Here is a 26,939-nt window from a genome sequence, read left to right on the forward strand (position 1 = left end):
AATGAGACAAAAAAGACATAGCACAGTATGTCGTTTAAAATCACTCAATAAAGTAATTGTATAGTATGTCATCCAAAATCACTCAAAAAAGTTATAGTATAATATGTCATCCAAAATGAGACAAAAAAGTCATAGTATAATATGTCGTCCAAAATCACTCAAAAAAGTCATAGTATAGTATGTCGTCCAAAATGAGACAAAAAAGTCATAGTATAGTATGTCATCCAAAAATAGACTAAAACTTCATTCTTCAGTATGTCATCGAATATTTGACAAGAAAGTTTCTAGTACTCGTTAGTATCTGGGACTAAGAGATCAGGGTCACACTAAGCCAGAGAGTGACCATGAATAAAATAGAAATCATGGTCATTGCTGTTTCAAACCTCTCAGGAGGCTGAGGACCTTTGAGTTTTCTTTTCACAGAATGATTTTTACATAGTTTCAGGTATAAAGAGGTAAAATCTCTGATTTTGTCGATTAAATACAAATACAGAAACAGTGGGTTAAATAGCTTTATTTTAAAATAAAATATTGATTTATTTTTATTCAAGATATGAGGCATTACAGAAATATTTTGTTCATCTTTGCAAAATTTGGAAATTTGTAGACTTAATGGTTTTTTTTTATTATGAAACAGTTTAAGTCTATTTACAGAACAAAAACAGTAAAATGTTAGCTAAAATACACAATGCCATATTGCAAGTTTTATATCTTGATATACTGTACATACAGAACACTTTTAAGTATTTTGTGTTTGTTTTTTGTATGCATGACTATGACTCTAGGTACAAAAAGAAATGGGACCAGAAGTGGTTCAAGTGTCCTGGCGTGGTGTCGTCCGTCGACCTTCTGTCCTCCTGTACGGTGTGTTTCTCAAATCTGAGGCAGAACACGAACAGACTCACTGAGATTAACACTGTATTTGACCAAAATTTTAATAATTTTAATTTTAATCTAAGCAAACGCAACGTTACATTATCGCAGAATGACAATGTTACCTGTGATGATGTCCTCTAGAGCACCGTCCTTCCCTTCGCGTACTTGTGGTTTCACCTGCCTCTTTTTCAGCTCTGCTATGAAGTCCATCTGCGGCAATTTGGGCGTCACAGGTCCCTGGAAAAGTTTAAAAAATAAATGTAGTGAAAATTGTTTATTGTTTAACAAGTTTATATTATTATGGTTTACTTTTTCCTCAACTTTCTTCCTAAGAATGTTTTTAAGAAAATGTTGGATGATGTGTTTTGTAAATTAAACTGAAAACAATTTTATATTACAATATTATAAATGATAATGTATTTTGGTCATACTACAAGACAGTATTATTATAGTGTAGAATTCATTAAAACCCATGTGTATGATTATTTTCTCCACAAGCATGTCAGATTATTTTTTTTACTTAAAAACAAAACAGGAAACTACGGAAGAGTATTAGGGTCACATGTAAAAAAACAACATTTTGAAAGAAAGAAAAAAAAAAATAAAACGGCAAGAATTCTGAGATTAGGTCAGAGTAAAGTCCGAATGCTGAGATTATAATACATTTTCTTCAAATTCTGACTTTATTCTCAGAATTCATGCTGTTTTTGTTCACTTTTTGTGAATTCTATTATTACTATTATTATTATTATTATTATTATTATTATTATTATTAATAATAACAACAACAACAATAATAATAATAAGAAGAAGAATGCTAATAACAATAATAATAATAATAAAGGAAGGTTTACAGATTCCCAGCCTATTACAAATCTCTGATACATATCTAAAATCTCGCACCTTCGGTGTCCCAGCTTTGTTGGGAGACAGTGACTGTTTTTCCTCACTCCTCTCACTCTCCATTTTCTTTTTCTGCTCAAGCTCTTGTTGTGCTGTCTGCGTTTTTAATCCAGAGGAGAAAAAACAATTAACATTCAATCGACATGGCTTGATGGATGTATGTCACACACACACACACACGTGTGATCCATCCTTACCTTGTAGGCCTTAATGAAACGTGCAAACATGGGGAAAAACATGGAAGGCTGCGTGGTTTTGGGGTTCTCTCCGAAATACTCCACCACAGAGCCGTAAGCCTCCTGTAGCAGATGAACGCATGTATGTGTGAGCACGTGATAAGATGGTGTTTGGAGACAGGTTTGGCAGGAAGTGACGGCTCACCTGTGCCGTCTTGCTGTCCTTGATCAGAGCTTCCAGGTGCTCACAGTTGGTTTTGATGAACTCCTTCAACACGGGACTGTCATCCTGCACCAGGAACTCCTTCTTAGTAATTTCCATTCCTCGCTCTAATGAGCGGATGTCCTGGAGAATGCTGTCCAGGGACACTGGCAAAAAAAAAAAAATGAAGTGAATACCTTTCCCTGAATTTCTGTATGAAACAAACTCCATGACAGGAGTGTGCATGCATGTACCGAGAGCGGCTTTGTCCACAAAGTGCAGCTCCGTGTGGAAATTGGCCAAGTCTGAGTATTTTTCCAGAATGATATTTGTGATGAAGTGCAGAAGTGTCTGTGAGCGGTCGGTCGACTTGGTCTCCAACAGCTAAAAAATACAAACATTAGATAAAGTTGATTTTGGTTATAGACTCGTTTTTTTCTCAAGTGAGAGAGTAAATCAAATGAGAGAAGCTACTCACGAGGTCCAGACTCTGCAGCCGAAAACCGTACGCCGCACCTCTCTTACTGCTGTTCATGTAGTTGCCAAAGGCGAGGACAATCTGTGGGTGAACAACGTTAGATGTAAACACTGTGAAGACGGCAGATTGGATCAGGAGGAAAGACTCAAACTGTACTCCGAGATGTTTGAACACACACACACACACAGGTTTGATAAGCCTGTGATTATAAGGATGAAACACACTGTGACGCTAAAGCCTTTTTCAGACATGAACTCCAAGTAATGTTCGCAGATTTGGGTTCGGACATGACATCACCTACAATATGACAAACACAGCAAGACATTTTCTGAGGACGAGGCGTTCATAACAACAGGAGGATCTTTGAAGGATCATAGTAAGAGGCCGGTGACACCTTGACTTAAGTGTGGAGGAGGCAGGACACGTGACCATTCACTCAATGAGGATTCTTAAGAGCTTCTCCTGTTGTGTTCTCTGGCAATGTAAACTGCCAGAGAACATTTTCAGGACACCCAAGGACACTTTACATTAAAATCATAGGACATAAAAACATAGAAAAAGCTATATAAAAACCAATGTACAAAGAAAAATAATACACTTTTGGTTGTAAGCATCTTTAAACAGATGAGTTTGAGAGCTAGTACTACTGATTCTAAATCTATGTTGTTATGTTTTTTCTCTACTGGATATTATATAATTTTTGTATTTTGTTCATATTCTACTGTTGTCATTGTCCAGCTGTGTGTATGATGCTGTCTTGGCGAGGTCTCACTTGTAAACGTGAGTTAATTCCAAGTGAAAAACATGCTGGTGGTTGGCAACTGAACAACCCTCAATGGATTTCACAATCTTTTCCTGTGTTATAAAAAAAAAAGACCTGTATAAGTGCTGTAATGCCTTTTACTCACTTCCAAAATCTTTTTCAGCTTCACCGAAGACTTGATGGACATGGACGCAGCAATGATGGAGTTCAGTTGCTGTGGACGAAGCAAAAAACATCTGGTTAAAATCTCATCAAACCGCACCAAACCCAAACCACTATGTATGAGACAAACTGACCGGCTGCAGGCGCTTGACGGTCTCTGGGAAGTTGCCCATGAAAGTGAGAGTCTTTATCCGCTGGCTAAGACGAGGGATCTTCCCGAAGCGTATCATAAACTGGTCCTCACTCGCCAAGTCCTCCAGTGGGCGGCCGTCTTTCTCGTAGTTCAGCAGCAGCTTCATCTCAAAGTCTGATGGTATGAAGTGCTCAAGCAATTCCAGGAAGTCTAAGGACAAAGCCTGCTGGTCGTACCTGTGCAAGAAACAGTGACATAGTAATTAACACATTCATTCATGGTCACTTTATCCTCCACATGAGGGTCACTGGATCACTGGAGTCCAATCCAAGCTGGTGAGGTACACCCTGGTTTAGTAATTAGCGTACGAGACAAACGATGCTGAGGAAGTTACATCAGAAAAGGTCATGAAAGAGCACGTACATCTCTATGGCAGTGCAGATATCAGACGGAGGCATCGCTCCCTTGCGGAGAGTGATGGCCAGATTCCTGGCTTTGTTTGACTCCATCAGCGAAGTCTTGCTGGGACTCTTCTTGACCGACTTCTTCTTCACATTGGAGAACTCCGCTGAATTTCCCTGGGCCCGAGTCTTGAAGTGCTCCTCGAAGATCTCCATGTTGAGCTCCTGATAAAACAGCAAAGACGGGAAATGAAACTCTCAGAACATTCTCATCAGTACAAATGAAAGACAGAGGAAGCATTTTCTTACCCCCAAGACCTGCTCGTCGTCCAACTCATTGAAGACAGTGCCCGTCACCTGGTTTGGTTTTAAGGCCTGCCAGTTCAACAACGGCATTCTGAACTTTGTCTGAATGGGCTTCTTGCTCTTTATACCTGAGGAAAAAGAGAGAGAAGATAACTCATCAAACAAATACTCATCCACACCGATCATGATGTTTTCTGATTCTTTTCTCTGTCAAACTCCTCACCTGATTGAGTGTTTGGAGCTCCAGGAGGAGGAGGAGGACCAGCACCTGGGGGTGGAGGTGGCGGTCCAGCACCAGACAGAGGAGGTGGAGGTGGTGGTCCAGCACCAGGCAAGGGAGGTGGAGGTGGTAGTCCAAAGCAAGGAGGGGCAGGTGGGTGGTGGTCCAGTACCAGGCAAGGGAGGTGGAGGTGGTGGTCCAAAGCAAGGAGGGGCAGGTGGAGGTGGTGGTCCAGCACAAGGAGGGGCAGGCGGAGGTGGAGGACCTCCCCCAAGTGGAGGAGCAGGTGGAGGAGAAGCAGAAGCAGGGAGGTTGGATGCTGAATCTCCAGAGGGCTGAGTGACTGAGGACGAGGGTGGAGCTTGGATGTATTCGACCACTGTGACCGGCACAACCTGGATGTCCAGACCTCCTGAGGCGCTGCGCCCGAGACGGAGCAGCCCCTTTTCCTGTAGCTCCTGGATCTTCTCCTCCAGCTCTGAGGAGGTCTGAGGGCCAGAGGCGATCAGACGCTCCCTGTCCTTCTCCCGCTCCCGGTCAATCTCCCGCTCTCTTTCTCTTTGCTGCAGAGCACTGACCTGAGAACAGGAATCTCGCAGGCTTTCCTGTGAGATAAAAACAAAACATAAAGCTGCTGTCAGTGAAATTGTTAAGGTCAAATTCACGTTCACAAATAGCTGTAAAGCTCTATAGTCCAATAGTCCAATATAGTCCCATCACTAATCTAGAGTGTTTCACTCTTAAGAGAAGGATGTCGTAATGCAACATTACAGATGCAAACTACTCTAAAAAACACAAGTCTCTCAATCTCAGGGTTCTGACAGTAAAGTGAAAACTTTTTGAGTCTGTAAATTATGTTCCCACTTAGAGAAAAATAGATAAGAAAGCACAGCACCATGAGTGGACACCACAAATGTGTCCATCCATCAAATAACCTTTGAGATTGCATCCTTTAATTTAGGACTTTTAGAATAAAGTGAGTTTGACCGTTTGACCTCATTATAACCGCAGACAGACAGACACACACACACACTCCTTCCTGTCTAGTTGTTCCTATTAAACACTGTACAACTCACACAGCAGCACTCACTTTGAGCAGCTCCGTCTCTTTGGTCGCCTGCATGAGCTGATCCTCGAGCACAGATATTCGCTCCGTCGTCTGATTTTCAATCTCCTGAAGCCGAGTGCTCAGCTGCAACACAAGGAAATCGTTGATTTAGCGTCACAACATTGGAGATGTTGCCCCACACCCCACCCCCCCACTGAGATTCTCCCTTTCTCTTTAGTTTCACCTGAACGTTGTGTTCCTGCAGATCGTCCACATGATCCAGAACCCCTCCTCTGTTCTCAGCATCCTCCAGCAGAGCGCCCACATCTAACACGTTGTCCAGGTAGGCCTGGATCTGGACCTGCAGCTTCTCACTCTCTGTTTCTTTCAGACTCTGACACAAAAAGGGTGTACAGTGCACAATAATTTACATTAGATTTGAAATAGTATATACGGTATTTGTTGCATGTTTACAGAACAATATACCTACTGAATTGGAGCGGTACAATTCATACTGTTGACAGTCTGTGTTTCAAGTTTGTTAACACTTTATATAAGCTATTTAAAGGTCCAGTGAGTGACATTTAGGAGGTTTTATCGGCAGAAATTGAATATAGTACACATAAGTATGTTTGTATTAGGGTATATTTGTATTAAAATAAAAATAGTAAATTGTATTGACCAGTAGGAATGTGTGTAATCACTCCAAGCTCAAATTACATCCTGTTTTTTGTCAGTGAACATGCTAATCTCTTCTTTATCTCTATTTTCGCCCGAAATGTGACATTTTTGGCACAACACTATGTGGCACACTCATCTTTTACCTGTAGGACTTGACTTGCCATGTATCTACAGTGGCCTGTATGAAGAAACCAGTGCATTTTACATTTTAAATTGGAAGATTATGATATAAACGAAGAAGAAAAACATCCTTCCAGCTTTGCGAAGGTCACTGTAGTTCCCTGACATGCTTGGGAAAGGAAGGAGTGACTTTGTTGCTGTCTGATCATTAGATGAGATGATTAATTCTTACACACTTTATATTTAGATTTATATATAGATCTATTTATTTAGATATCTGTAAACTGAGCTGTATGAAGTAGTCAAAAATACATCTTACATCTGTAAAACAAGTTCAGAAATTCTCTCACCAGAAAAGATTTAGAAAAGATAAGATGTCGTGTGATAGGAGCTTATCGAGTTGTATTCAGGTAAAAATAAAGGGAAACAAGCGTGTGACATCGGACAGAATGAGGAAGAGAATGGGCAGAAAAAAGCGACCTGCAAGACACCAAAGGTTTCTGTAAAGTCACCGGATGACATGAACATTTTGAAATGCTGTGGGGAGAAAAAACAGCATTCTTTATATGGACTTCAATGTTTGTTTCTTAAAAATGACTGTGGTCATCTCCTTATTTACCCCACCAGACGTCAACATAGTTCAATGATTTCAGTTTCTTAAGTGTAAATGTGTTTTAGTTCCTTTCCTCTTCTATGACAGTAAACTGAATATCTTTGTTTTGGAGATGAAAATGACATTCATTCTTTTTGGTCTACACTGACTGGAGGGAAATGACTGGCTCTTGCACTTTTAATATTCAGTTCTTACTTTATATTTTGGACTTCAATGTCACTTAAAACTGTATAACATATGTACTTTGAAATAAATATTGTTATTCAATCATATTAATGTATGTATTTTATCTTTTCCGTCTATTTAACCAATGTGAGAAATCACATCGTGAGTCATTTTACATTGCACATTCACACTGTCTATATGAATTCCAGCTATTTTGGTTGACGCTGACCATTTATTTTACATATACTGACCTCTAGGTACTTGTCAAGTCCCAGGTGAGTGAACCCATACTGTAGATGGACACGGAAGTTCATGTTTTCCACTGAATGAACCACAATGTTTATGAACTGCATGCAGGCCACCTGGAAACAGACACAACACAGTATCACACAGTTTGAATCCACACCTCAACAGATTATTTAATAAATATGTGTATCTGTCAACAAGTATGGATATACTTTAATTATACAGTACTTAACAAGTATATAACACCATAACCATAAATGGCAAACTCACCATGAAGTCAATGTTGCTGTCGTCGTGGATGAAGTACTCCATCAGCTTCTCAAAGCGGTTCTTTTCCTTGCTCACCTTGGGAAAAAAGACGTTCTTTTATATATTATTTTTACTTGAATAACTTCTGTGAATGCATTTCAACCGTTGCCCACAAGGGGAAGTAGGAGGACAAGACAAGTCCATTTCTGATGTTTTAATTTGCCATTTGCAAACTCAGGGATGTTTTAAATGTCAAAACTGAGGAAACTTCTGTTCGCTTTATATCTACTAAGATTTAGCCGAATTTACTTAATTTTGAGAAAAACATTTTTATAACTAGCAAGGTTGTTGTTTTTCTAAGTTAAGGGTCAAAAAGCAAAGTGTTCTATAAATAAATAAATTGTTAAACTCGTAACAGCTTAATGACAAAACTCATATTTACGAGCTCTTGCTGCCCAGCTGCAGCACCAACAAGAGCCACTAGGAGGGCCACCGCAGCCCTTACTTAAGTAGTCACTGATCTCTATACTTTTAATAATACAGACATGACTGCTCTATTTCTGTGCACATGATGTGCCAAACGATTAGCACGGGGCATGTGAGGGGTGGATTGTGTGAGTCACAGGGTGAGTGATGCAGGAGGGGAAGTCTGAAACAAATGCACGACACTCGGAGTTAAATGAGGCCATCACTGAGTGGTGGAACTCACCACCACCACCCACTGCCTTCCACCCAATAACACAGCTCGTCGAAGCACTTCAACACACGGGATGTGAGCAGAGTCCGAAATAGTGAACGATACTAAAGCTTAAAAAAGCCTTGGTACCCCTCTCAAAAAAGGTTTTGACCAGATGAGAAGAATAATAACAAGGATCTGCAAACTTTTCATACCAAGTAAACATTGAGCTCCTGAACACCATTATCATTTAAATAAGTGGTGTAAAAAGGTCGAGCAAAGTCAGCTACTGACTTTTCACAGGAGGCAGATTTATTCCCAATAGGATAATTGGCTCTCTCATCATCCTCCTCTTCCTCACATATACCTCACACACTGGTATATTGAAATTACAGTAGATTAAGATGTGAGTGAGAGATAAGGTGACTATTATTTCTTGGTCATTTGTTTTATTTTCTATGCACTCCAGCCACATATCCAGGTATATACATACAGTATATAGAACAGTATTATCGATTTTCCTCCATTTTCCCTCGTGAGCTACGTGTACCACCAGAAGAAGCTCCCACAGTTTGAGAACTGTGGCATTAAATTATAGGTATAAGATAAGATAAGTCCGTTATTAGTCCTGCATTGGGGAAACTTACAGTGTCACAGCAGCAAAGACAGTAACGATAGGAGTAATAAGTAATACACATGCATTTTCTGTGAATGTACAATATAGAAAAAATATAATAAATACATATATATAATAAGACTATAAAAAGGTACAAAAATAGAATATATGGCTGAAAGCAGAGAGGAAGCTGATGACAGACTGTGACACTCTCTCTCTGTTGGTGGATATTGAACATATGTAATATTTTTACAGTATGTTATAGCAGACACTCACTTTCATTTTCAATCTCAGCCTCTTACTGACGCTTACTGATGAAAATGAAACCAAAAGGGTTCAGTGTTATTATTATTATTATTATCAATAATAATAATGACAACAACAACAATAATAATAATAATAATAATAATAATAATAATAATAATAATAATAATAATAATAATAAATGATAACATAATATATGTTTGTGGGTCATAATTTTCAGAGAATCTCCTGCAATATCTTTTAAGCGGGATTGCGAAAAGGAAGTTTTATATGCCAAAAGTGCCTGTTCGTCACCGTCATTTCACCATGCGTGGTTCCAGCTCACCTCTTTGAAGTTGTCAAAAGCAGACAGAATGATGTCGTGTCCTCCTCTGACCAGACACACGGCGGCCAGCAGCTCCAGCACCAGAGCTTTGGTTCTGTCACAGCAGAAGAGAACACAGTGCTGATGAGTGTGGATACACACAGAGAGAGAGAAAGAGATCATCACACACTTTTTTGTCTTTACACACCACTCACAAAACCCACTCACCTGGGGTTCTTGCTGTTCAGACTGAGGGTGATCTCGTTCACACAGCGTGGGTGTGTCATCACCTGGTTAAAGCCAGACTGAAAGTAGAGGGGAGATAAAAACAGATCTGTTATGGTTAAATGTGTTCGGTTTGATGTCAAACTGAAGCAGCAGCGGAAAACGAGACGCAGACGTTGTTTAAGACTCTACCTGGTAGTTCATGATGGCTCGCAGACACATGATGCACACATGCACGTCATCTCTCTGGTGGGACGAGAGGGGCTTTTTGTGCATCTTGTTCACCAGAGTGGAGCTGATCCTGTAGAAGGAGGACAAATGAAGGGACACTTGATTGGACAGTTACTGTATGTGTATGTGCAGAGGGTTTAGAGCAGGTGTTTCAAACTCTTGGGGGACCTGGGGGCCACTGAGCATCTAAGTCTAGTCAGGAAGGGGCCAGACAAGTGAAAAAAAGTTGTTGTTTTTTTTTTAATTTCCAAATAAAAGTGTTTGTTTTGATATAGAATGCTACTGCTACCATGATTAATCATCTAATTTTATTATGTTAAAAAGTTTATCGATTAATAGGCTTGTAGGACCAAAGAATTTGATTAATTAAGACAATAATAAACAGATCCATTAATAATAATCATTCAGGCCATTGATAGATGTTATAAGAGCATTTGTGTTGTGTTGACAGAATAAAGTGAAGAGAGGTGACCATCAGTTCAACCCGTGTGACAAAACGTAATTTTCACCTCTGAGGTTCTACGACAGCACACTTCTCCCTCACATGAGTCAGTTTTGTGGACAATATGAAAGAGTGAATGAGCTGAAAGTTCCTCTTTAACAGTTGTAGTGCGTGCGTTAATTAATTAGCCAATTTTGACTTGAAAAAGGTTTGCTTCTGCTTTTTAATTCGGAGAACTGCACTGTAACTTCAGTTGTATATCTGAAAGTTGATGTGAAAAAGGTTTGCTTCTTAATTAAATGTTCATTGATTTGCTACAATTTGACTGGGTTCTAATCAATTTGAGAAAATAAAATTCTTTGTTTAATGTAGGCTCATTTTTTTCAAATCACTAAAAGTATCACTGCTTACTGTTAGTAGATATTTAAAAATTATTATTTTTCCACCATTTTATGACATTTTCAGAACAACTAATGTGCGATTGTGTTTATTGCTTAAAAACAGACGAAAACTATTTGAGAGCAGAGCTGCAACTAGTGATTATTTTCATAATCGACTAATCTGTTGGTTTGAAAACAATCAAAATAGTTGACATTCAATTTAGTAATCGATTAATAATTGAATAATCGTTGCAGCTCTATTCGAGAGACAGACCATGTGTGTTGTTTACATTTCTGCTCCATTTTCATTTAGTTAAAGTACATTTGTGGATCATTTGTCCACACAATTATCATGTGTTGCTAGTATATTTTATCAAATGAGGGAAATCATTTCATATTCCTCGGGCTTCTTACCTGACAGTGAGGGCACGAGCAGCTCTGGTCATCCCGTGTGAATGTGAGCTGCTGCTGCTGGAGCTCTTGGTCAAATCTTCCATCGACCTCTCCGCCGGTCGTCCTCTGTCGGACAGGGTGCTGCCATTTTCAACACTACTCTCCACATCGAACCTACAGAGGGGACAGAAACACATCTAGTAAACATCTACTGCGGTGACGGAATTATTCGACTGTAAAAGGCCTGAATATGAGACTCACGAGGCATGGCTTTGTGCGTAGGACAGATATTCCACCAGAACATCCAGACCATTGTTATGTTCGTCGAGAAACTCCTGAGCCCATCTATACAAAGAAACCAAAGAAAATTTACAAACACACTGTACAACACGCAGAACAAAACAGAAGACTGAAATGTTGAATTTATAATATTTATCATTTAAAGGTCCAGTCTGTAAAGTTTAGGTGAAAGTATTTATATTTTTTTGGAAAAATAAGACTAAAAACAAGGCCGCCAACATGTTTTTATAGTAGCCCACAAAGGACAAACTAAACATCTTGTGAGTTTTGATGCTAACTGAAGACTACATAGTGTCTCCAATGCACTTGGATGAAGAAAAGCAGGGTAGAGTAAATGTAACAAAATTTTAATCATTATTATATAGAGCAAAAATGATTGTTCACAGACAATATTTAGAATTATTGTTCACTATTTCTGGCTGAAAGAAGTTTAAAAACTTGTTTTACTTTAAAATAGGAGCTAAAATCTATATTTATCTGAAATTCATCATGTTCATTGTCGATATCATTGGATTTAAACTCTTTTTGGCCATTTTTGTCTCCACATTGAAAATACAAATGTGAATAATGCTGTTGTATATGTTCCTTCAAAGACTAAATTTATTTTTGAATAATAGAAGCATTAACCCTTAGTGCTCACACGGCACGGATATGTACCGTGTGAGCACTCTTGGTAATTTGATGTGGGAATAATACAATAACTCCTCATATGTATTGAGGGACTGTGTGTTTACAGTTCACATATTCAAAGATTGTGTTTTTTATGTGTTGTTGAGTCAAAGCTATGATTCCTTTTTTTATTGCGTTTTACGGGAGTAGCAATAATTGTGCAGAAGTCATCAAATAGACTTTTTTTATACTTGATTTTTATTGATAGAAATGAGCCATGTGAACTTTGAAAGGTGACATATTTCCAAATTTAACTAATTGAATCAGATTTTTATGAAATTTTGGTGTGTTTATATCGTTGGTGAAAATGAAAAAAACCAAAAACACATAGCCTCTCGTTTTAACATAGTAAGGGAAAAACAGCATCCTAAATGCTATGTGTTCTAAGGGTTAAGTGCCTTATTAAAAACGACTTAAATCATTAAGTAAGACTCATCATCTCAACTAAAGCAGCTCACCCAATGTGATTGGTGCGCAGGGAAATCTCCAGATCTTTAAGAACCTGAGTGGCATCTTGGATCCTCTTCTTCCCCTGAACAAGAAAAAGGTTTTATGGTAAGATTTTAGATTCGAAAACTAAACTGAGTCCATGATGAATTGTGCGGTGTGAGGCTGACCCTTCGAGAAACACCTCCTTGATCCTGGTAAAAGCTCCTGATCTTGGTCAGGTAAGTGGACGGAGGACTCTTCACCTGGAAACGCTCCTGGGGAACAAACATTTGCAGATGAGTCACTTTTTGCAGTTCAGTTTTTGTTCATCATCAACCCCAAAACTGGTGTTGACAGGTTATTATTTAAATAGAGCGGACGTCAATGTCTTTCCGTCGCCATGCCAACACCTCAGACAGTCGCCACCACAGAAGCTGTGGTTTTTCTCACACAGCACTCAGCTCTGTGTCTGTATCACCCACTTTGAGTGTTTTTTTTTTACATATCTTCCATCAAACGCTCTCACCTGATCACAGACCAGTTCCCACTTCTTCTCACTGTCGTATTGACTCAACAGCTGCAGTTTGTCGGGAGGCAAATTCATGTAGCTCTGAAAGGGTTAAAGAAAAATAACACATTGATTCAACACAAGGAATTTATAGATTTATAAAAAAAATATACAAAGCAAACAAGAAGATAAATGTAAGATTAACAATGTATTTATGTCATATACACTACATGTACAGCGTATGCTGTATATAATTCTTTGTCTTTCTAACTGATGCAACAATATTAAAGTCTTCAAAACCACAAATGCACTTTCGGTACAAAGCAAAAGGGTGTTCACTACCTGCGACCGGAAGCACAGATGACTCACTGTTTATGTGCATGTGTTGATTGGTTGCTAATGGATACTGTGTTCCGTTGCATATACAAATTTATTTAAATGTAATTTCCTTTCATTTATCACTTTTAAATCTTCCTGATTTGACTTGAATTTCGAAATTGTCTTATCTAAATCTGGTTATTATCCCATCATTTATTTGATTTCACTGCAGCCCATGACGCCCGTGTAATAAAACAGGAATTTTAAAAGATCTAAGGATAAAGACTGACATATACAAGTAAGAAATTATTCTTAAAGTGCTTCCTTTACTAAAGATGTTTAAACAAAGTACATGATAAATTAAGAACATTGTCTTCTTTCTTGGTATCTACCGTGGATACAAACCATCACACTTTTATTTAATTTAAATGATTTTACATGTAGTGCCTTTTCCAACACTGCACATAATCCTCTTAGCTGTGTGGAGGATGGAGAACAGATGAAGAACATCTGCCACCACTTTTACAGCTCATACTTTCAGTTTGAGATGTCACATTGACACACCTATGAGTATGAGTATTATTCTGAAATTCAACTGACAATTAAGAACTGAAATCAATATTTTCCAGTTCCATGTTGTGAATAACATATAAAAATAAAATTGTGATTAATTTATTAAACATATCTATCGGAATTATCTGCACTTTTCATACATAAAGGCAGATTAAAGGTGTTTTATACAAACACAAAAAAACAGCGCAGAGAGAGATATAATAAGATTTTAAAAAGTACTGAGGTAAAAATTACAACCAAATGTTAATTAGTTTTATTGAAACAGTCAATTACAACAAATTGTTAAATGGTAACTAAACCTTCATCCTCTGACACAAACTCCGCCCAATGTCTGATTTTGAAAAATGAGGAGGGGGAGTGGGGAGCAGTGCAGGGGACGTGGTCTGGAAGAGACAACGCTGATGGAGATTTAAAAAAAGGGTGAGGAGTCAGGGACAACGAGAGTGGACCAAGAAAGCACTGACAAAATTTGAACGCTTGTGTTGTTTGACCAGAGAGGCAGTAGATACTTTTACCACAACATTTAGAATTTCTATGAATTTCTATATAACTGTGAAGATTTGCACCTGGATACACATACATATAAACTGTTTTGGTTTATGAGAAGAAGAAAATTAAGTAGATCGAAAAGTAAAATGAAATATAACAATTTAAGTAATAAAAAAGGTCAAATAAGCAATTAAGTTAAATAGAATAACAGTTTTAAAAATAGTTATAAACGTGTGAGTAAGCAAGTATTTGCTCTTGTAAATTTATATTTTTAATGCTAAAATATAATTATTATTGTAATCCAGGATTTTTTTAAATTTACTGCTTCACAAAAAAATAGTAAAGCCCATTGTTATTACTTCATGAAAATTTAAAATTGTAGTTATTTACTTGCGTTCCTGAACAGATAAATTTGTTTCAGTGGTTGAATGTTATGCTTGATTCATTTCTGACTTCTCAGAGAAGAAGAAGCCCAGTGAGCCGGATCTCCATTTGGTTATAAAGAGGTGAATTCAGTGTGTTTGTTTATGTAGCTTTAAAGAAGTTTTTGAAAGATTCATACAATATTTATCTTTTTTTCAGTTTTATCTCATTTTTTTCCTCAGTTTTATGACAGGTTAGGGTTAGACAGGTTAGGTCTAGTAAATTCAAGCACTGTACATATATATATATATATATATATATATATATATATATATATGTGTGTGTATATAGATATATATAGATATATATATACAGTGCTTGAATAAATGGGAAATACTGACTAAATAAAAACACAAGAGATGTAACAAGAGATAAGAAGTAGGACAAAAACCAAAACTTATCCTCAGGATTTCAACATTTCAACTTCTACTGATCTTAAATCTAACAGAGAGCACTCAAGCAGAGGGTTGTCATTTCTTTATCACACTTCTTTACACAAAAAAGGAGAAGTAATAACGGAAATGGCTCTGTCGCTTTGCTGCTGGGGACTTTGCAGGTTCAATCGTTGGCGGGGCCAGGGTGGGGTCTCACTGCGGGTTTCGTGGTACCACATTTATGCCATAATGTGAATATGGTATGGTAATATTATGTACATGAAGCACATCGAATACAAAAAACAAAATGAAGAAGGAAGTCCAGCCTTTATTTCCTTGCAGCACGAGATGTTGAAGAAATCAAAGGTTTCTCTGACATTTAGATTGGAGGTATTTTCACCAAAGAGGAAGTGACATCATACTTTTGTAAAAGAACTGTTATAGCACAGGCCAACATAGTTTTAACTAAAAACACTGTTTAACTCATTAAGTCAGTCTACTTGATAGGGCTTTAAAATTCATTAAATGATCAATTATTGGCTAATTTTGAAAATAAATACGGAATTTCAAAGGAATATTTGGGATGGATGTCGACTTTTTAAGTATTGTTTGAGGAAAGTAATTGTTTTGTGTTTGTTTTCATTTATTCAAATTTTCCTCCAATTTTCTTTGGTTAAATGTCACTGTGATGAACGCACTGGTGAAAATGAACTAAATAAAATGTTAAGGTAGTATCATTAAAAAAACAACAATATACATTTACACTAGAATTAAAAGAAAAACAAGTGGTATTAAAATAACCTTATTGAGTGGATAATTACTGAACAACAAGGGAGTTCTGTCTAAAATACTAATCAAAAGTATTTTGACAACTGATTGATAATTGACTGTTTCTTTTAAAGTTTATTAGAATTTCTTTGATTTCAGCTTCATAAAAGTTTCATTGTGTAAGATTTAGAACCCATGAATGTGTTTTTTCTAACCTCAAAATAAACCTTCGGCAGGGGCCGTGTATTTCTCTACAGCAGCCTGTATGGACAAATTAACTACTAATCCTTTTTTGCATTTTGAGGAGGAAGCTTATTATGCAAACAAAAAAGTACAACATCTTTTCTGAGTGCAACATACTGTAGTTTCCAAATGTGCTTGGGGGGGGGGAAAGAAGAGCGGGGAGACATTCATGCGTTACAGTCTAATGTCTCACCATTAGGTGTCACCGTTTCTTACACGTAACACCTTTAAATATGAATATATTCTGGTTTCTTTGACCCTGTGTGATAGAAAACTGAGTAATTCTGGTTGGACCACAAAACAAAACACTGAGGATGTTATCACGTTAAGGTTTGGGAGATATTTTACACACTTTCCCCCCCGCATTTTATGGATGAAACAACTCTAGACAATCTAGAAAAGTAGCTCTATTGTACAGTAGATAACAGTTGCTGTGGAAACTTTGATGCAGCATCATAAAAGGTTGAATTTGACCTTTTTTCCACCAGGCTGCGCTGGTTGTTGCTAACGTGAGGTGGTTTCCAAATCTATTAACACTATTTAGACCAGGGGCCTCACACTTACATGACCTGGGGGCCACTGGGAGTCCAGTCAAGTCCAACTTTTTGAGGAAGACGACATTGAAACAATAACATTTATGATGATATTTCACATCATTTCAAAATAAAAGTGTTTGTTTTAATATGGAATGATATTAAGTTCACAATATAAAAGTATTTATGACGCAAAATGAATCGATTCATAAAAAAACCCACATAGAAATAACTTGATAAGTTGATATTATGTGGCGGACCGCATGTGGACCGCAGGCCGCAAGTTTGAGACCTTAACCTAAAACACAAAATCCAGATGTTTTACTTCAATTGAATTCTTATGTGAAAAATAAGATTAAAATTAGATGCAGTGAGATTGAGGTGCTTCGTTTGTCTCTGCTACCACACACTTGTTTTCACGCCTCATGTTTTATGATGTCAGAATTGATTTAGGATGTTGTTGATAGAATGGTAAAACAAGAATGGTTTGGTTTTTTTGCTTTCCGGTCTTTTGGTCTCCCTCATATAAACATGTTGCTCAACTTCCCCTTGAGGCCAGATGCCTACGTGTGTACTTTCCTTGTCTGACAACTTCAAAATTGAACAGTGAGGGAAAGAAGCTGTTGACTATTTTCTGTTCACAGTGAACGGAACGGATGTTGACATTTGTTCAAATATAATTTGGCTAAATGACTCCCTTAAATGGCTTTTCTTTCTTTTTTTAAGGGAAAATTGAAAGCAATTTGTTTAAAAGTTAAGACAAATGGGATTCTAGATTTAGATGTTCTGAAGCATGATGATGGCACAACAAATTAGAGATAGTAAATTGGATGTGGTTTGTTATTTCTTTACTTCCTCTGTGCGTGTGTAAAACTACAAGAGCATAATCTGTGTGTTTTTGTTGTGCGCCCTCTTGCCCCTTCTACTCACCAGCACCACGTTAAATCGCTCCTCCAGCTCCTCCTCTGGAGGCATGGGCAGTTTGGGGGGAGCTGGCTGCTTCTTCTGCAAGGTTGGCGTGGGGTCACTCATTCCTGAAGCCGCCCCGACCGAGTTCCTGGCTTCTCGGCCCTCAGTCGGTTCCTGCTCTGAGCCCCCTGCAGCCGCATTCCCCATCACTAATCTCCACAAGTAATCCAGGGGGACAGCGTTTTACAAAAACTCTTCTGAGAAATGAGTGTATTCCAAGAAAAAAATAAAAGTGGCCACTCCAGACGACTACACCAGTGAGCAGGCCTAAATTTCAAGTGTGTGGGTCTTCAGGGAGAAGAACATGAAGCTGGTGGACTACTGTCTCTGTCTTGGTCCTGAGGACAGTTTGGTAGATGAAATGAGGTACTTTGTCCTCATGTCTGGCCCCTCATCAACCTGTCACTCTCTGGTCAGAAACAGGTTACTTGTCAGAACGTCCCAGGCTCTAAAACAACAAAACACAGAACTTACTATAGTCTCGTATCACTTCTTCACACTAGGTGACCGAGAAGTGCTCTGTCGAGGTTAGAACAGTGTGGTGCCTGTGTGAGAGGAAGGAGAGGGGACTGTGACACACTATGCAACACAACACAGAAACCGCAGAAGCACAAAAGCAGAAGAGTAACTTCCTGTGCATGACAGCAACAGAACCTGGGGTGGAGGACAGGGTGGAAAATAAACATGGTAACCGTTAGGTGTGCCGTTGCAGTTGGTGGACGACAGTGATGGTGATGAGTGTGATAAGGTATGAAAGAAAGCAGAGAGGACACACAGGGTTAGAGGAAACACATGCTAACCAAGCAGGTGTAAACACAGAAGGCACAGAAGCAACTTCTTCTAAACCCACACTTTAAAGTTCACTGCATCACACTGGAACCTTCCTTTGTTCTGAAGACACGTAACACTTCACTTACATGGATCCTGGGGTCACATTTGTTTGGCTCATTTCCCTTCAAGTGAGACCAGCATGTTGTTTGTTTGTGGTGTTCAGGTACTCAGCATTGTCCAGCAGCGCCACTTGGTGTTGTAAATTACACACTGCATGTAGGGTTCTCTGCCTTTGTGGCCTAGATATAATTTTGTAGCTCAGCCATTACCAGACTCAGGGCCGGCTCTTGGCATAGGCGATATAGGCGGTCGCCTAGAGCGCCTAGAGGCACCGGAGAGCAATCTCGCCTAGGGCACAAAATTAGGTAGAGCCGGCCCTGACCAGACTTAAAGCTGCTGTGTGTAACCTTTGACTCTGTCAATCAATAATATCAGACCACACTGCTGAATGATTGATCACTTATAATCTTAATCAGCATTGTGTGAACTCATTTGACCATGGTTTAAATGCAGAGAATATTATTTCAAAGAAAACCTGACTGAGATTTACAAACAAAAAAAACAAATCTTGTTTACAAGAGTGCCCTGGCCAAAAGGCAGCAGCACATTTAACAGGGTTACAGACAAGACAAAATAACACATTCCAGGAAACATATAATATAGGCTACATTAAAATATAATTCATAAAATATTATTTCAAAAGAAAAAGAAAAGAAAATGGAGAATGGATTTTTTAACTAAATAACTATCTAAACAATTTTGAGCCAAGGCCACCCCATAAACGATTCATGTATTGCCCAAAATAATCCAGCCACAAAACATAATACAAAACTAAATGAACTGATGGGGACATTTAAAAAACTAACAAACATTTTTTAAATTATCTCTCACTGCCTACATGCAGTACTTCTATGAACCACCAGAGGGCGCAAACCCCACTCTGGGATTCATTGTTAAAAATGGTGAAATATCAGTGCAGTGGACATGGAAAGTGCAACAAAAAATAAAATAAAATAATAAACTAATAAATAGTTAATGACCCCATGAACCAATACATATAAAATAATGAATAGGTTTGGCGTTTTCCTCGTAGTAAAAGGATGTACACATTTCCCATTAACCGACAGGTTTCAAAGCAACTGGAATTTACGAGATGTCCATGAAGGCATCAGGGCTGTAGCATTAATAGTATTCCGACATGACAGATCCGACCGCGTCTCCCGAAGACCACTGGAAAGTAAAACAGTTTACCATTAATTCACATCCAAATGTAGTGAGCTTGACTCGTACGTGTGTTGTGTGACAGCGGCCATCAGTGACAAATTATGTTTGCTCTGAAAGTTGACGCTTTTGTTAAGTAGCAGGGCTTTGTTAGCTACGCGGCTAACGTTAGCTTGTTGTGAAGCTGTAAAGTAGCTAGTTAAGTAAACAAAACGCCTTGTCGATGATAATCTGTATTAATCCGATTACTCTTGATTTGCTCTGGAATTTTTTAACCCGAATTCATTGTTTGCCTGTTTTGCAATACAGCTAAAGTCATTTTATTTTAATTTATGTTGTAGCTTTGGGAAATTCTGTTTTACAAATATTATAATCCAGCAGCTGTAATGTGCAGCTCTCAATCAGGTGAGGTCATGTAAATCAGGATTCAGTTATTAAAAAAATAACTGAATCCACTTATAATGTGGGTTCAGTGTAATTGGAGTAGAGTTGAAACAATAACAAAATTAATTGTCGACTGTATTAATCGAATTGAAGATTTCTATTCATTTTCAAAACATTTTTTCTGATTTTTCATTATCTTAAAAATGAATATTTTCTGGATTATTTGCTCCATATGACAAATGAATCACTAAGACTGAATAAAGTTTTGTTTGTGGAAATGATGATTTGAGAACATCATAATTTCCATCTTTGAAAAACACGGATTATCAAAACAATCGTTGCTTGCAGCTCTTAATTGGAGCGACTGGAACTTTTAGTCAATACAGTTCAATTCCTGTTCAGTGCTTTTAGCATGTAGTAGGACCAATTCATTAAATTACACATATTTATGGGAAATAAATAAACATATTATACATTTGCAGGCGCTCTTGATTAAAATATGTGAATTCGAAATAAAAAAAAACTGTATTCAAATATCATTGTTATTCAGGTGACCGTTTGATGTCTTTACTTAAGTTTCATGTATTTTGTGAATCAAGTTTTCTTCTTTCAATTAAAAGGTTGACTTGGTCCTTCAATAGCACACGTTGAGCTTGAGTGTGATAAAATAAAGACAGTCCTAGAGATTATTGTTATCATTATTATTATTCTTTTCCATTCAATCTTTGATTGAAAGGTAGACATAATTTTGGGAACCACAGATTTTAGGCACCATTGTGTTGCTGTGCCCTAGATCGGGCCTGTGATTGAAGTTGCAAATTGATTCACCTGCTTAACCCATTATATTCAATAAACCAGGGCAAAGCTGGTGGGGGTTAAGGGAGTCTATCAGACAATCTCACTGTTGCTCTGTTGTCAGTGGAATTAGGGCAGCACCACTTTCCTCTTGTGGTTCCAACCTCTCAGCTTCTGTTTTCACCCTTTTCAATCTTCTCTTGTCTGGTGATGGCACAGCAGACAGATGGTGCTTTCAGCGACAGCGGCTTTGACCACAGTGAGTACTCAATTGGTTTTTATATCCTATCGTCTGTCATATTATTTGAAACTCAAAACTATGCTGGTTTCTGGTTGCTGAGATCATTATGTCATTGTATTTCTGTATCGTTGATAATACCGTTGTCTCGCGCCGCAGGTTTCTTTGCTGAAACTGCCAGAAAGGGATCCGTTGTGTCCAGAGCCAACAGCATTGGTTCGACAAGTGCCTCTTCAGTACCAAACACAGGTATTCTGTTTGTGACAGCAGTCGTATTACACTGGGGCAAGCTTTGTTTGATTTTTACCAACTTTGTGCTGAATGATTTCTCTCAAATCCATGTACTTGCAGACTAGCGATTTCATATAAATATCTAGTTGTGATTGTAATATGATTCGCGGTATGAGAGGGAATGGTCATTTTTACATAAACATATTTTGATTGCTGAACAAATATGTTTTCTTCAGTCTGTTGGAATATGTTGTGTACTATATAGGCCAGGACAGAATTTAATCCAAAATGGTAATTTGACACACATTTTGGCGATAAGAAATGTTGCGCTTCCTGCAATTTGAAAATTGCAATAGGCCATATAGCGATTTTGATATAATTTCGATTAATTGTTCAGCCCTATCATAGACTAAGAGTTGGGTTTCATTCACTTTGTTTTTGCCACTTATGAAAGGGGGGCAGAAAAGTCTGTCACTCAGCAGTATTGTCTGAATGGAATAAAGCACTACGGGGATCGTAGGTACACTAACATGCTGTAAAAGCTGTAATAAAACATAAAACTTTAACACAGGGCTATATACTGCATAAGGAGTCAGACACAGTTCACCTTGAAGGGCTTTACAATCTGTGCAGCAGGTTTATCATACATTATCAAACATAATGTATGATAAACAGTTATTTTACAGTTACATGTTTTATGGAAAAAGGGGTTTCTGCATTTCCATGGGTTTAAATAAATGATAGATATTTTACATTGGTGAGGTCTAAGTGCATTAGAACCCAACTAACTAAACCTAAAAGTGTTTCCCATTTTGCTATGTTTTCAGTGGTGAAAGGAATGTAACTGTGACTGTAATCTTAATATGTTCTTGAATAGATGATGAAGATAGCGACTACAGACACGAGGCGTCATATAAAGACTCGTATAAAGATCGACGGAGACAAGCGCACACCCAGGCCGAGCAGAAGCGACGGGACGCAATCAAGGTAAAGCTATCAAAGTTTACAGTTCGTCATCCGTTATGCTCACCTGAAACGTTTAGTTTCATTTTTCCCCAGTAGTAGTCAATTTTATTTTACCCCTCTTTCTTACTGTAGAAAGGCTACGACGACCTCCAGACAATAGTGCCAACCTGCCAGCAGCAGTCTGAATTTGCCGTGGGAGCGCAGAAGATCAGCAAGGCGACTGTGCTGCAGAAAAGTGAGATATGATGTCATGGTATTGGATGAACTCATAGGTCAACTGTGAAGCTTACAGAGGTGTTTGTTGAAGTATTGCTCAAGACAGCAACAGGAAAATGTCACATTTTTCTGTTCAACTTTAAAAATAGCATTTTTATCAAGTAGTTTTCTATATTCTATTGTTTCTAGTTTAGGTCACATTTGAAGAACAAAGGGTAAACAATAGTGTAGATGTAAAATCAGCATATATTGATAAGTTGAAGACAAATGTCTTGCACGAGGAGAGAAAAAGATGAAATTAACAAATTCTAGTATTTAGGTCATGGTAGTGGAGGGACAACACTTCCAGGCAGATGATAAACTGACTGATGCATTTCTTTTCTCTTTTTTTAGCGATTGACTACATCCATTTTCTTCATAAAGAAAAGAAGAAGCAAGAGGAGGAAGTTTCAGTATTAAGGAAAGAAGTGATGGCACTGAAGATCATGAAAGCGTAAGGAAGTCATCCATAAAACTGTCAAAAAGCCAATTTGCAATTTCTTTTTTCCATTATCTTCTTCACAGTTTGACTTTTTTCTTCTCCTTTTTTTTTTTGCAAACGACAGCAAATGCGGAAAAAGATATTTGCACCATTTGCATTTCAAATATTCAGCAAGTCAACCACCAGACAGTTGAAAGGATGGACCTTAAAAGAAATGCTGAGGAGTGTCTTCAGTTGAGGAGCGCTTACACAGCATCAAATTACGATCAGGTCCTTAAAAAAAGAAAAAAATCATTTTCCCATGAGAAAAAGGCTTCACATGCCGCCTTAGGTTCTTCAATGTGACTGTTGCACTTGTTGTGGAGGTGTATCAAATGATCTAGTGTAAGGAAAAAAGGACGGAGGTTGTAGCCACTGATAAAGTTGCATAGAGCTCAGATAAGTTGTCATGCAACACGTCACTTTGGCATGAAGACACGCTGTTCAAATCCATAGATAACAGCAGCATATGTATATCAAGCAATACGTCAGGCAACTCGTCGTTTTTCAGTTTGTATTCATTCAAAGTAAAGACGGTGGAGAGTTGTCATGTCCTGTGACACTTAAAACAGTCGAGGACAAGCAAAGGGAGAGCATTTTACCAGATCACCAAAGATCCTGAGAGACATCAGAGAGTTGAATAACTGCCATGAAGCACACTCAAAGTGAGCATAGAAGACAAGAGTGATGAGAATCCACATGTAAAAGATTACACTTGCGAAGTGATCGCTTCGTATCGGGTGCAGAGTCCAACAGCGCTGTCTTGTTTATTTTCATTCTATCATTGCAATGTGGAAAAGTTGAAGATATTGGGTTACAGCAGGTCTGGAATAATGTGGCCCTTAGCGCATGCATACTTTTCATTACCATGTAACTCCTAGACCGTTTGCGATATCTAGAAAACTGAATGTATGGACTGGCAATCTGTCCAGGGTGTGACCCCGCCTTTCGCACTACGTCGGCTGAGATTGCCCGCACGACCCTCATGTGGAGGATTAAGTGGTAGACGATGGATGGCTACCGGAAAGCAGAGAAATGGAGCTTTGCGCCCATATAGCCCTAAGAAAGACCGTCCAATCACAGACAAGATTCACCAGTGTGTCACACGTTTGTGACGTCAGCTTCTCAGTACTGTAATTCCTGGTTGAATGGTTGAATAACTGCCAGAAAAGACAGTGAAAGTTATCTTGGAAAAAGGGGCAGAAGCACTTTTTTTTGACAATTCTACAGCCATGAAATCAAAATAAATCCATGATGATCATATATTGAATCTGTCAAGTTCTGCGATTAAAAATGTGCAGTGAGCTCTGACGGCCTGAAAGTGGCACTGTTCATTTGTGCAGACGTATACAAAGTGAGTCATTCGACTCTATGGTCAACGGTGATTGTCTTCTTTTTTTCTCCTTACTAGGAACTATGAGCAGATAGTGAACGCCCATCAGAACAACCCACAGCAGGGAGAGGATCAGGTTTCTGACCAGGTCAAGTTCAGCATATTTCAGAGCATCATGGATTCCCTGTTCCAGTCGTTCAGCAGTTCTGTGTCCATGAACAGCTTCCAGGAACTCTCCGCCTGTGTTTTCAGCTGGATCGAGGAGCACTGCAAACCACAGGTGAGGAGACATTTTAAATGCAGGAGAACAGACACAGGAACAATTGTGGGCTGTGTGCGTTGTGTTGTGTTGATCATGATTACCTGTCAATTTCTTTTTAGACCTTGTTTATCGTGTATTTTGGAAGAGAGGCACAATTGAAATAACCAGAAAATACGATAATATTGCATAGATAACTAAAAAAAACTAAACTTTTTAACAAAACATTTGAAAGAGTAACACATTTTTAAATATGAAGAACAGAAAGTCTTCCATTTCTACTCTGCACCTGAACCGCTGTGCTTAAGTGTCTCCATGTACCTAAGTTAGATGAGCGGGTATGAACACTGGGAAATGTTTCACTTAAAGTCAGTGACAGAGTAATGATTAAAAAGACTAAATCTGCTGTTGTCATCATGTTTTCCACTAACTGCTTTGATGTCGTCGAGATTCTTTTTCCTGTGCTTCCTCTTCTTCTCCTTTCCTAGACACTGAGGGAGTTTGTGGTCGGAGTTCTGCGGCAGCTCAGCGGTCAGCTTTACTGATGGCAGCGAAGCCTCTGGACTAAAACTCCCCTGCCTCGGACTTGTTCTGCGTCTCAGGGTGGAGCAAATCTGCTGTTGGCCTCAGGCCACACCACAGCATTTACTCACATCATCTGTGATCCCCCCCCCTCTCCCCCTCCTGCTGGCTGCAAATGCATTACCTCAACCCCCAAACTGTTGACAGAGATGAAAGGTCATGTCGGATTGAGCAGTTTTTGTGTTTGAGATGGAACGTTATGTTTTGAATTGGCTAGTTATTATGGCTTAGTGATAAATGCGTATCACCAAGTAGATCCTCGAGGCTGCGGCATGAAAGAGTTCGTATCGAGCCAAGTTGTATCGTTATTACGCCTTTTCCTGTGGAAGTTAAATACTACAGTACCACTCCCGAAATACTCCACTACTCTTCATATCACTTCTCTCAGCTGTGCCGTCAGGCTTTTGTATCACAGAGACTCGTCAATTCATAGCTTTAGTGACACAGACTGTGAATCTTAATCAACGCTGCTGCGACGAGCCAGCGGCGACGCTGAGACATTGCAGGTAATCACCTCTTTTAATGTATGAATCACTGCTCGTGAACAGTATAATGACTCGGACAATAATTGAGCTACAGCGCACATTGTGAAGAGATTCTGTTCTGTTATTAAGTTGCAGTAATCCTACGATACGTGTTCGTTTGGGGGGGGTGGGGGGGACGTCAGATCAAAGTTTCCTCCTCCTCCATCTATGTGACTTTAAATTCTTCACTTTTTAAATGCCAGTGGGTTTTAATGGCAACATGATAAATGCTGTTTATTTTGGTTTTCAGTTGTGATCACACACGATGTGGTGATAATCACAGTGGATTCCCAGTTCCCCGTTGTCTCAGGTTTGTGTCCATGGAGACATTTTACCGTCATTGCTTTAATCACAGGGAAAATCATTCTTTTCTTTTTTTTTTTACCTTGTCTTGTTGCGCAACACTATTTTATTATGGTTTGGTTCTTCTGCAGATGCCATTTGACACTCACTGGTGACTTAATGCCCGGTTGAATCTAATGCAATTAAATACAGCAGCTCAAGAGGATCAAGAGAAAAAAGTACAACTGAAGTTAATTATGTAGAGGTTTCTAATTTACAAACAAGGCGGCAGTGGGGCAACACTACAGAGGCCAACTGCCGCAAAACACTACCACAAACACATCAAAGTTGTCCACCGGTAAATTAAAATGTTGACAACAAAATGATTAGTTTCTTTTGACAAGCTAGAATTCATGGCTGAGCTCTTGTATTGAATTTCAGTGGATTTTAACACGTGGGACAATTCTTAAGAGTGATGTGATGAACCTGTGTAAATGAAAAATGAGTCTGTGTTAATAAAATATGACCAAAATGTGGTTTACAAATAAAGAACGGAAGCTGCTTGATTAGGGAATAAAATAAAAATAGTTTGACTCAAAATTGAAATTACGATGATTTCATACGATTACTCATCGACTTGAACTTGAAACAAATAGATTTTAACCCGGGGATTCCACTGAATGTCTAT

The 26,939-nt window shown here is 38.5% G+C and overlaps 2 protein-coding genes across 5 annotated transcripts; one reads left to right on the plus strand and one right to left on the minus strand.

Annotated features, from left to right (window-relative positions):
• Nucleotides 1-499: 499 nt before the first annotated feature.
• On the minus strand, nt 500-18,447 carry fmnl1a (formin-like 1a). The gene is given in 26 exon segments (XM_044051658.1): nt 500-879; nt 999-1,113; nt 1,780-1,875; nt 1,977-2,078; nt 2,161-2,324; nt 2,412-2,541; nt 2,636-2,716; nt 3,544-3,612; nt 3,695-3,929; nt 4,117-4,319; nt 4,404-4,528; nt 4,624-4,778; nt 4,780-5,225; nt 5,711-5,812; nt 5,913-6,062; nt 7,499-7,609; nt 7,764-7,838; nt 9,624-9,717; nt 9,831-9,907; nt 10,020-10,128; nt 11,295-11,447; nt 11,535-11,618; nt 12,701-12,774; nt 12,860-12,946; nt 13,198-13,281; nt 17,831-18,447. Coding segments are annotated over 26 exon segments (3,372 nt in total). The 5' UTR covers nt 18,017-18,447; the 3' UTR covers nt 500-814.
• Nucleotides 18,448-19,867: 1,420 nt separating this feature from the next.
• On the plus strand, nt 19,868-26,857 carry mlx (MAX dimerization protein MLX). 4 transcript variants are annotated; one of them, XM_044051042.1, is made up of 8 exons: nt 19,868-19,937; nt 21,320-21,359; nt 21,498-21,587; nt 22,447-22,556; nt 22,668-22,770; nt 23,145-23,244; nt 24,683-24,884; nt 25,352-26,857. In XM_044051042.1, the coding sequence occupies exons 1-8, from the start codon at nt 19,899-19,901 to the stop codon at nt 25,406-25,408; spliced, it is 741 nt and encodes a 246-aa protein (XP_043906977.1). In that variant the 5' UTR covers nt 19,868-19,898; the 3' UTR covers nt 25,409-26,857. The 4 variants fall into 4 exon arrangements, with proteins under 4 accessions (XP_043906977.1, XP_043906978.1, XP_043906975.1 ...); XM_044051043.1 differs by having other exon boundaries at nt 21,323-21,359; XM_044051040.1 differs by having other exon boundaries at nt 24,683-26,857.
• The last annotated feature ends 82 nt before the right edge of the window (nt 26,858-26,939 follow it).

This window comes from Solea senegalensis, linkage group LG19, assembly GCF_019176455.1.
Source record: "Solea senegalensis isolate Sse05_10M linkage group LG19, IFAPA_SoseM_1, whole genome shotgun sequence".
NCBI classification, from domain to species: Eukaryota; Metazoa; Chordata; class Actinopteri; order Pleuronectiformes; family Soleidae; genus Solea; species Solea senegalensis.